The 11,013-nt window shown below is 47.8% G+C and overlaps 1 protein-coding gene across 1 annotated transcript; it reads right to left on the bottom strand.

Annotated features, from left to right (window-relative positions):
* Positions 1-5,361: 5,361 nt before the first annotated feature.
* LOC138778118 (uncharacterized) lies at positions 5,362-10,571 on the bottom strand. Its single transcript, XM_069956374.1, has 5 exons — positions 10,371-10,571; positions 7,881-8,384; positions 6,767-6,857; positions 5,546-5,715; positions 5,362-5,397 (listed from the first exon to the last, which is right to left on the bottom strand). Exons 1-5 carry the CDS (start codon positions 10,476-10,478, stop codon positions 5,362-5,364), a joined length of 909 nt encoding a protein of 302 aa, XP_069812475.1. The 5' UTR covers positions 10,479-10,571.
* Positions 10,572-11,013: the final 442 nt, after the last annotated feature.

Raw genomic sequence — 11,013 nt, 5'->3', positions numbered from 1 at the left:
TGACTGTCTGCAAATAGATGCTCACACAGGCAGAACGGGGTCATGGTAAAATTATAGGTAGAATCAGACCGCAGAAAAAAAAGCCTCACCTGTATAGTGCAGCAGGTGTTCCATTCACTGCACATTAGGTACAGACTAGAGATGAGCGAGTAGTGAAATATTCGACTTTCGAGAATTCGAATCGAATAGGCACCGAAATTCGACTATTCGAACGAATATTCGATCCTATTAAAGTCTATGGGAAAAACAAAATTCGACCACTTGGAGGTCACCAAGTCCCCCAAATCGCAGTATAATGCCACTCTCCGCAGTTGCGAAGGAAAAATATTTGCGAACGCTTTACAAACGTTTATGGCAATGTTCACACATTTTGTTTGTATTTCTTGTGCAGCATTACATACATGATTCCAATGTGCGTCCGTAAAGCGTCATGTTATTCGCGCGTATCACGCATCATGCTGTACGAACGTTACTGGAACAGTATGTATGACGTGCCTTTTTCTGGGCTACTGGAACAATACTGTATGTATCACGTGCCTTTTACTGGGCTACTGGAACAGTATATATCAGGTGCCCTTAGTGGTGTTAAACAGGGACACTATAAGCCACTTGTACACACAGGGTACTGAAATGAATACACCTGCTGATGCTGCTTTTATATCATCTATTTCTTAGCACTGAGAAGTGCTTTTGATTCAGAGATGACTTTTTCGCTTGATCTTAGCCCTGAAAAGGACTTTTGGGTTCTGTAGTAAGCCTGTCTAACCAAAACGCTACTAAAACCTATCTCTCTCTGCTCCAAGATCTTCCCCTGGCTAGTTTGAAAGTGCAGTCGAGAGGCGGGAGCCAAGTATTTAAGATTCAAGGTCATGTGGTTCAGCCATCCAATGAGGGTAGACAGTGTTTTCGCGCTGCTTGCGTACCCTCAGGGTCCCTCACGGCCTCCCTGCCTGGTGATTGGATTAAAAAAAGCGCACACTGCGATGGGAGGGCTTTCGGATGTTTCCCGCGTTTTCGCCACACTACTCGATTTAATTTGAATCTTTCTAATACCGCAATATTCGATCGAATATCATCTATCAATCGTATTCGCTCATCTCTAGTACAGACATTATCTTACTATGCTTGCAAGGATTCAAGGTAATATGTTTAGGGGAAATTATCAACCACTACCACTAGATGGCAGTACAGCAACTAGCACCCTAAACTTAAAAAAGTACTGTGTCCATCTGATGATAATGGATTTGTTGGTACTTCGGGGACCATAAGATATGGATATTTTATTATATACCAACCCTGGCTTGTACTTCTCAACAACTTTGTCCCTGACTTGTTTGGAGATCTCATGGTGTTGTGGTTAGTGGTGATTACTGCTTAAAGTGTAACTATCGTTATAAAAAGAACTTTTAAGACGTCAGAGAGACATGTCAAAAGTTCTTTTTTTTTTTTTTTGAACAATGTCAAAAGTTCTGATCGGTCCAGGTCTGAGTGTTTACACCTGTAACTATCAGGAGAAGGAGCCAGGAGAAGTCTGCGCTCAGCGTGGCCCTCTCACTGTTCTGTGTTATGTGAGGAGTCAGACTTATAATGGAAGTCTATGAGGCTGACAATTTTCAATGACACAAACGTGAATTTATTTACATATTAGGGTATTTGGGTGCAACGTTTCGACCCAAGCATGGGTCTTTGTCAAGCATACAGATAGATACACAGTGAGGGTATAAATCCACTACTGGAAAACCATACACCAATGGGCAAAGGGCAGACACCATAGGGGAGGGGGATGATGGGTAGCATACAAAAATGGGACTGGAGTAAGAAATGCATAAAATACATATTGGATGCAAAATGCACTGAGTATGTACATAAATCACAGTCAACCACAATAGATGTGTGCACATGGTGCACAATTCTTTGAGTGGAGAGGCGCGGAGAGAGGAGGTGCGCAAACCCTCCCATAGACAGCCTACATGACGCTGAGGCTGGCGGAATTCCGCGGTGGAGAGTTCTATCACGGCATTCTGCCTCTTTTACTCCGTGTAAACTGGCACTAATAAATAGATGTAGGAGATTCAGTGTCACAAAGGTGATAAGCCCGTGTTGGGGGGTCCACCACCACACCACCCAAGGACACACTGATGGGATCCCATACTGAAAGTGGTAAAGGCAGCCATAATATATTATTATTATTATTATTTATTTATAAAGCGCCCTTAGTTCCAGAGCGCTATACAATAGATAGGCAACAGGCAGGAACAATACAAGATCAGAAAACATTACATGAAGGCAAAAGACAGACTGGTACATGGGGGAAGAGGACCCTGCCCGCGAGGGCTCACAATCTATGGGGTATAGGGAGAGAAACAGGAGGTAAAGTGCAGCCATTCAAGTGTGATGCAGAGTTATTGTAGGTTGTAGCCTTGTTTGAAGAGATGGGATTTCAGGTTACTTTTGAAGGACTTGATGGTGGATGAGAGACGGATGTGTCGGGGTAGCGAGTTCCAGAGTATGGGGGAGGCTCGGGCAAAGTCTTGGAGGCGGTTGTGCGAGGTACGAACAAGGGGGGAGCGGAGACGGAGGTCACTGGAGGATCGAAGGATGCGTGAGGGACGGTAGCGGGATATCAGGTCAAAGATGTACGGAGGGGACAGGTTGTGGATTGCCTTGTATGTCATGGTCAACAATTTAAAGTCAATACGTTGGGCAATGGGGAGCCAGTGAAGGGATTGGCAGAGGGGAGAGGCTGAGGCAAAGCGAGGTGAAAGGTGGATTAGTCGGGCAGCAGAGTTAAGGATAGACTGGAGGGGATCAAGGGAGTTAGCTGGAAGGCCAGAGAGGAGGATGTTACAGTAGTCCAAGCGGGAGATAATGAGAGCATGGACCAGCAGTTTGGTGGAGTCAGGGGTGAGGAAAGAGCGGATTCTGGAAATGTTTTTGAGGTGAAGGCGGCAGGAGGTGGTCAGGGCCTGAATATGTCGTTTAAAGGACAGGGCAGAGTCAAAGGTGACGCCAAGGCAGCGGACTTGGGGGACAGGGGACAGAGTACAGCCATTGATAGTGATTGACAGATTAGAAGGCGGGGTGGAGCGAGATGGGGGAAAGATGATAAGTTCTGTTTTGTCCATGTTGAGTTTTAGAAAGCGGGAGGAGAAGAAGGAGGATATGGCCGATAGACACTCTGGGATCCTGGATAGCAAAGAGGTGACATCCGGACCAGAGAGGTAGATCTGAGTGTCATCGGCATAAAGATGGTACCTGAAGCCATGGGATTCTATGATATGTCCCAGGCCAGAGGTGTAGATGGAGAAGAGAAGAAGCCCGAGTACAGAGCCTTGGGGAACACCAACAGTATGGGGACGAGGAGAGGAGGTGGTGTGGGAGTGGGAGACACTAAAAGTGCGGTTGGAGAGGTAAGAGGAGATCCAGGAGAGAGCTAGGCTAGTGACACCAAGGGATGAGAGGATTTGTAAGAGGAGAAAATGGTCAACTGTGTCGAAGGCAGAAGATAGGTCAAGGAGAAGGAGCACAGAGTAGTGGCGCGAGGTTTTGGCAGTCAGCAGGTCATTAGCCACTTTGGTGAGGGCAGTTTCTGTGGAGTGGTGGGAGCGGAAACCGGATTGCAGGGAGTCAAAAAACGAGTTTGATGAAAAATGTGAGGAAAGTTCATGGTAGACATGTTGTTCCAGGAGTTTTGAGGCAAAGGGGAGAAGCGAGATGGGGCGGTAGCTGGATAAGGAGGTAGGGTCAAGGGATGGCTTTTTGAGGATGGGTGTGATGGTTGCATGTTTATATGGAGATGGGAAGATGCCAGAAGTTAGTGATAGATTGAAGAGATGGGTAAGTGCTGGGACAAGTGTTGAGGAGAGGTTGGGGATAAGGTGGGATGGAATAGGGTCAAGTGCGCAGGTGGTGAGGTGCGATGTGGAGAGTAGTTTGGAGAGATCTTCTTCTGTGATGGTGGAGAGGTGAGTTAGTGGGGACGGGCAGTAGATAGGCATTAGGGGGGGCTGAGGGGACTGTGAGTTGAAGCTTCCTCTGATGTCATTGATTTTCTGCTTGAAGAATGTGGCGAAGTCCTCAGCAGAGATGAGAGATGTGGGGGGTGGCAGTGGGGGGCGGAGAAGAGAGTTGAAGGTGTTAAACAGTTGCCTAGGGTTATGAGATAAGGAAGATATGAGGGAAGAAAAGTAGTCCTGTTTAGCAGAGGTGAGGGCAGATTTGAACTCAAGGAGTGCTCTCCTGTATGTTTGGAAGTGTTCCTCAGAGTCAGTCTTCTTCCAGCGCCGTTCAGCAGCTCTGGACACTCGCCTTAGTTGTTTGGTTAGGTCGGTGTGCCAGGGCTGTCTGTTCGTGCTTCGTGTTTTCTTTTTCGTGAGAGGGGCAACAGAGTTGAGGGCTGAGGTTATTGTGGAATTGTAGAAGGTTGCGGCTGTGTCAGTGTCGTTCAGAGAGTGTATGGTGGAGAGAGGCAGAAGGGAGTCAGAGAGTGTTTGAGTGTTGAGGTTTCTGAGGTTCCTGCGAGGGTGGGCAAGTTTCTGGACTGGGGGGGCAGATGAAGAGAGGAGAAACGAGAAAGTTAGGAGGTTGTGGTCAGAGATGTGGAGGGATGTGCTGGTGAGATCAAATATGGGGCAGAGGCGGGAGAAGATGAGGTCCAGTGTGTGGCCCTTTTTGTGAGTTGCCATGGAGGACCACTGTGTAAGGCCAAAGGAGGAGGCTAGTGATAGGAGTATATATATGGAGGAGGAGGAATATATATGTCTAGGTAGTAGTCTAGCCAGTGCACACTACAGGTAAGGATTACGTGACACGCCAAACAGTTGCTGCGACAGAACATTTATTGAAGGACATGACAATACAAGAGAGAGAAATCGTAGACACATAGTAAGACAGAGGCCGCACTCCGAGGGTCCAGAGAAAACATGAATGGGTAAGTACAGAACAGTCCATGCGCTGTGTGGTTTGGATGTCTGGAAGATCCCACTCCTGCTGGCTGCATAGTGTATCATCCGAAAGAAGAAGGATTACTAGAAATAAAATGACAAGAACTCATTAGTATACACATGTATGTTACTGTATGTATAAAGTAGCATCATAACCCGAAGTTCCATCCCCACACCATATTCGTCCAGGAATAATATGTAACAGGGTACAGACAAGTGTATAGGAGACAAAACTGCACACAAAATAAAAGTGTATGTACAATTTTACATCAAGTGTAACCTAGAATGATCATACTATACAGACTAGATGTAGCAGTCTTAGGCAAAGAGAGCCCACCAATGCCGGTAAGCAATGTGTGTACCAATAAAGCAAGAAGTAAGTTACATAAATGAACAGTAATTCCTGGAGAGATGGTCCTTATGTGTCCATCAGGGTCTGCAGGTTGGAGAAGGACTAAGGAGAGAATGACAAAGTACCTGCACCATTAAATGAGTTAAAGTTCAAGATCAAACCAGTCAGTGGTATGAGTGGTGCAAAAGGACAAACCTTTAGAAAGTACAGTCACTTGTAATTCAGATAAAGAAATTGAAGATATACTTACCACTAGCTGGACGTTGGTGGTTTCTGACTCTGGTTTTTTTTTCTTGCTTCCCATTCGTTGCTTGTTTTTTTTGCGGATGACAGCTGGGGATCCCTGAGAGAAAAAAGGAGTTTCCTCTGCTGTGGTGGGTTTTCCTCCGTCCTGCGTGGCTTCCTCTGAGGCGTCTAATTCTGCCAATGTGAGATCAAACCTTGGGCTGGTCTGTCTAGGTCTGCCTCTGCCTCGGTTTGCATTCTTCTACAGGTGGACCAGCAGGGCCTCTACTGGATTTTGGCATTTGCTAGCCGAAGACATGTCATCAGAAAGAAGAAGGATAACTAGAAATAAAATGACAAGAACTCATTAGTATACACATGTATGTTACTGTATGTATAAAGTAGCATCATAAGCCGAAGTTCCATCCCCATACCATATTCGTCCAGGAATAATATGTAACAGGGTACAGACAAGTGTATAGGAGACAAAACTGCACACAAAATAAAAGTGTATATACAATATTACATCAAGTGTAACCTAGAATGATCATACTATACAGACTAGATGTAGCAGTCTTAGGCAAAGAGAGCCCACCAATGCCAGTAAGCAATGTGTGTACCAATAAAGCAAGAAGTAAGTTACATAAATGAACAGTAATTCCTGGAGAGATGGTCCTTATGTGTCCATCAGGGTCTGCAGGTTGGAGAAGGACTAAGGAGAGAATGACAAAGTACCTGCACCATTAAATGAGTTAAAGTTCAAGATCAAACCAGTCAGTGGTATGAGTGGTGCAAATGGACAAACCTTTAGAAAGTACAGTCACTTGTAATTCAGATAAAAAAATTGAAGATATACTTACCACTAGCTGGACGTTGGTGGTTTCTGACTCTGTTTTTTTTTTTCTTGCTTCCCATTCATTGCTTGTTTTTTTTTGCGGATGACAGCTGGGGATCCCTGAGAGAAAAAAGGAGTTTCCTCTGCTGTGGTGGGTTTTCCTCCGTCCTGCGTGGCTTCCTCTGAGGCGTCTAATTCTGCCAATGTGAGATCAAACCTTGGGCTGGTCTGTCTAGGTCTGCCTCTGCCTCGGTTTGCATTCTTCTAGAGGTGGACCAACGGGGCCTCTATTGGATTTTGGCATTTGCTAGCAGAAGACGTGTCCCTTGGTGTAGTCTTTGATGTCGCGATGCCATTTGGAAAATTTTATTTTTTCATTGTCCTCACAATCTTTGGAGGTATCAGCCTCACCTTTGCTTTGTATTTCATTCCACTCAGTTGCAGGTAGAGCAGAACTTAGTTGAGCCTCTATAAATGCGATGTTGCATCTGCAGGTGAGATTCTCAGGGTTCAAAAACACCAAATTAAGAAGGATATGGTCAAAACACCCACTCCTCCACCACCTCCTCCTTCCCCCTACCTCATTCATCACCACCATCCCCTTCTTCTCCACAACACCCCCTCTTCCAGCACCTCATCCACCACCTCCTCACCCTCCTCCACCACCCCCTCCCCACCATCTCCTCCACCACCCCCTCCCCACCACCTCCTCACCCTCCTCCACCACCCTCTCCACCACCCCCTCGTCACCACCCCCTCCCCACCACCACCTACCCACCACCACCTACCCACCCCCACCTACCCACCACCACCTACCCACCCCCACCTACCCACCACCACCTACCCACCCCCCCTCCCCACCACCACCTACCCACCACCACCTACCCACCACCCCCTCCCCACCACCCCCTCCCCACCACCACCTACCCACCACCACCTACCCACCACCCCCTCCCCACCACCACCTACCCACCACCACCTACCCACCACCACCTACCCACCGCCCCCTACCCACCACCACCTACCCACCGCCCCCTACCCACCACCACCTACCCACTGCCCCCTACCCACCACCACCTACCCACCGCCCCCTACCCACCGCCCCCTACCCACCACCACCTCCCCACCACCCCCTCCCCACCACCACACCCTCCCCACCACCACCTCCCCACCACCACCTACCCACCACCCCCTCCCCACCACCCCCTCCCCACCACCACCTCCCCACCAACCCCTACCCTACCACCACCTCCCCACCACCCTACCCTAACCACCTCCCCACCACCCCCTCCACCACCACCATCACCCCCTCCTTTAGCATCTTATCCATCACCCCCTCCTCGAGCACCTCCTCTTCCTTCACCACCTCCTCCATCCCCCCACCTCATCCACCATCTCATTCATCACCACCATCCCCTCCTCCACAACACCCCCTCCTCCAGCACCCCATCCACCACCTCCTCACCCTCCTCCACCACCCCCTCCCCATCACCTCCTCCTCCACCACTCCCTCCTCCTCCAGCACCTCATCTTCTACCACCCCCTCCTCCAGCACCTCATCCACCACCATCATCCCCTCCTCCAGCGCCACATCCACCACCATCTCCCCCTCCTCCAGCATGTCATCCATCACCCCCTCCTCTTCCACCTCATCCACCACAACCACCGACTCCTCCACCTCATCCACCACCACGACTCTCTCCTCCACCATCTCGCCCAGCACGACCACCTCCCCCAGCACGACCACCACCTCCAGCACCACCAGCTCATCTACTACCATCACAATCACCTCCACCAGCACCACCTCTCTCTCCACCACCACCCGCCTCACCACCATCACCCCCTGCACCAGTACCTCTCGCACCACCCTCACCACAACTCCACCCACCACAAAGTCATCCACCACCACCACCACATCCTCCATCAACATTATGAAATCCTCCACCACCACCGCCATCTCCTCTTCCACCAACTCAACCTTTGCTCCTTGCTTTCTTGGCTTTCCTCGCTGTTCTCGCTTTTCTCTCTCCTACAAGTAAAGAAAAACAGTCAGGATTCAATGAGCTTTAGAGATGCAAAAATTAACATTAGACAGTAGTGGATAAGGGAGACATGGGACATTCTCATATAGCGGACCTGTCCTTAAAGGTGTTATACAGTGTTAGAAAACATGGCCACTTTCTTCCAGAGGCAACACTGCTCTTGACTTCAGTTTGGGTGTAGGTTTTGCAACTCGGTTCCATTGAAGTGATTAGAGCATAATTGCAAACCACACCTGAACTGGAGACAAGAGTGGTGCTGTCTCTGGAAGAAAGTGGCCATGTTTTTCTTACTGTATAACACCTTTAGGGTCAGTTCAGACGTACAGACTCGCAGCGTAAATCTCGCTGCGAGTCTGTCAGGTCCTGGCAGTTCACTGTCCCAACATACTTGCAGCGGTCGGAACGACGTGTGTATGTGTGTATGTAATTCTGCCGGCCGGTTAACCCCGTCGGCTCCCGCTGCTGCCGCCGCTCGCTGTATCTGTATACATTACCTGTCCTCGCTGCACAGGTCCCGGCGTACTGCTCTCCCGCCCAGCCAATCAGTGGCTACGGCAGGGCAACACACTGATTGGCCGGGCGGGAGAGCAGTACGCCGGGACCTGTGCAGCGAGGACAGGTAATGTACAAGGATACAGCGAGCGGCGGCAGCAGCGGGAGCCGATGGGGTTAACGGGCCGGCAGAATTACATACACGCATCGGTCGTTCCGACCGCTGCGAGTATGTTGGGACAGTGAACTGCCAGGACCTGACAGACTCGCAGCGAGATTTAAGCTGCGAGTCTGTACGTGTGAACTGACCCTTAAAGGTTAGAAAAACATGACTGCTTTCTTCTAAAAACAGCGCAACTCTTGTCCTCAGTTTGGATGTGGTATTGCAGCTTAGTTCTATTAAAGTAAATGAAGCTGAATTGTAATACCACACACAACCTGAGGACAGGGGTGGCACTGTTATTCCAGGAAAGTCTTCTAATCCTGGATAACCCCTTTAACTTGTACCTGCACCTAAGAATATGGATAAATCCATTACCACAACTCCTTCACTTATACCAGGGGTCGGGAACCGGTGGCCCTCCAGCTGTTGCAAAACTACAATTCCCATCATGGCTGGAGAGCCAAAGGCAAAGATGTCAGAGATCAGCCTTCCCCTCCCTATATAATGATCTCTGCACAGGCCACAGAACATGCTTAGTAAACTATCCTACAGATGTGAATATCGTGTCTATGAAGCTTACAATAAAGCATATGACTAAATATTGGTAAAAACAGCTCAGAAAGATGGCTGCCACCAGAAATGAGATCATCAAAATGACATTAACTTTTGTGGGGCTGCTGCATTGTATAATGCCCTGAATTGTATATTTATTGTTTATTCTGGGACGCCTACCAAGGGAGCTCACGGCAAATGGCCTTACCAGACACATTGTACATCTATAGTAAAGGGGGATTCCAACATCATCCAATAAAATATAGCTGTAGGTATCAGGATAGAGGGGTAATCACATCATATAAAATATAGTATATACCTGTAGGGATCAGGATAGAGGGGTAACCCTATCATATATAATATAGTATATACCTGTAGGGATCAGGATAGAGGGGTAACCACATCATATAAAATATAGTATATACCTGTAGGTATCAGGATAGAGGGGTAATCACATCATATAAAATATAGTATATACCTGTAGGGATCAGGATAGAGGGGTAACCCTATCATATATAATATAGTATATACCTGTAGGGATCAGGATAGAGGGGTAACCACATCATATAAAATATAGTATATACCTGTAGGGATCAGGATAGAGGGGTAATCACATCATATAAAATATAGTATATACCTGTAGGGATCAGGATAGAGGGGTAACCCTATCATATATAATATAGTATATACCTGTAGGGATCAGGATATTCTAGCAACAGTTTCATCCTATTATTATAGAAGAGAAGGGAGGACACAGCAGACTTACCTTCACCAATAACGTTAGCCTTGGAGAGTAACTTCTAGAGCTCTGCAGCTGCTTATATACTGTGTGTGATGTCATCATGAGCAGTACAGGAGCCATGCGTGATGTCATCGTGTGCAGGTGAGGGGACAACAATAACCAGTGATGTCATCGTGTGCAGGGGAGGGGGCCACAATAACTGGTGTAAAGTAGAGCTGGCTCAGTTGCCCCTAGCAACCAATTAGATTTCACCTTTCATTTTCCAAGAAATGAAGATGAATCTGTTTGGTTGCTAGGGGCAACTGAGCCGGCTCTACTTTACACCTCTCTGATAAATCTCCCTAGTTATTTCCAATGAGAAAAGATGTAAAATAGGGTTTTAATTTGTTTTATAAGTTTGATAGAACTGGAATGTACAGGATCTGTCAGTAGTGTATAGTCCCAATAATGGCCATCTCCATATAACTCCGCTAGATCCCATCCTATGGCCCTCAGCAGTGTGTGACCTCCTCTGTATATAACACAGGGGAAAGAGCCTTATGGTGCACAGCAAATAGACAATGCACTGGAAGCTGGAGAAATACTACATGGAAAACCGCAATGTGTGGACACAGTCTAAAGGAGAGCAGTTAGTGCTCACAGTGCGATGGCTAAACGTTACACTTGT

This window comes from Dendropsophus ebraccatus, unplaced genomic scaffold (assembly GCF_027789765.1).
Source record: "Dendropsophus ebraccatus isolate aDenEbr1 unplaced genomic scaffold, aDenEbr1.pat pat_scaffold_639_ctg1, whole genome shotgun sequence".
Classification (NCBI taxonomy): Eukaryota; Metazoa; Chordata; class Amphibia; order Anura; family Hylidae; genus Dendropsophus; species Dendropsophus ebraccatus.
This window is presented reverse-complemented; position numbering and strand designations above follow the sequence as displayed.

Excerpts from the sequence above, each read along its gene's own strand:
- LOC138778118 (XM_069956374.1), bottom strand. The coding sequence starts at position 10,478 with ATGACATCACGCATGGCTCCTGTACTGCTCATGATGACATCACACACA. Across the intron at positions 8,385-10,370 it reads GGCTAACGTTATTGGTGAAG|GAGAGAGAAAAGCGAGAACA; the intron begins GTAAGTCTGCTG and ends CTTTACTTGTAG. Across the intron at positions 5,716-6,766 it reads GAATGAAATACAAAGCAAAG|AATTAGACGCCTCAGAGGAA; the intron begins GTGAGGCTGATA and ends TCACATTGGCAG.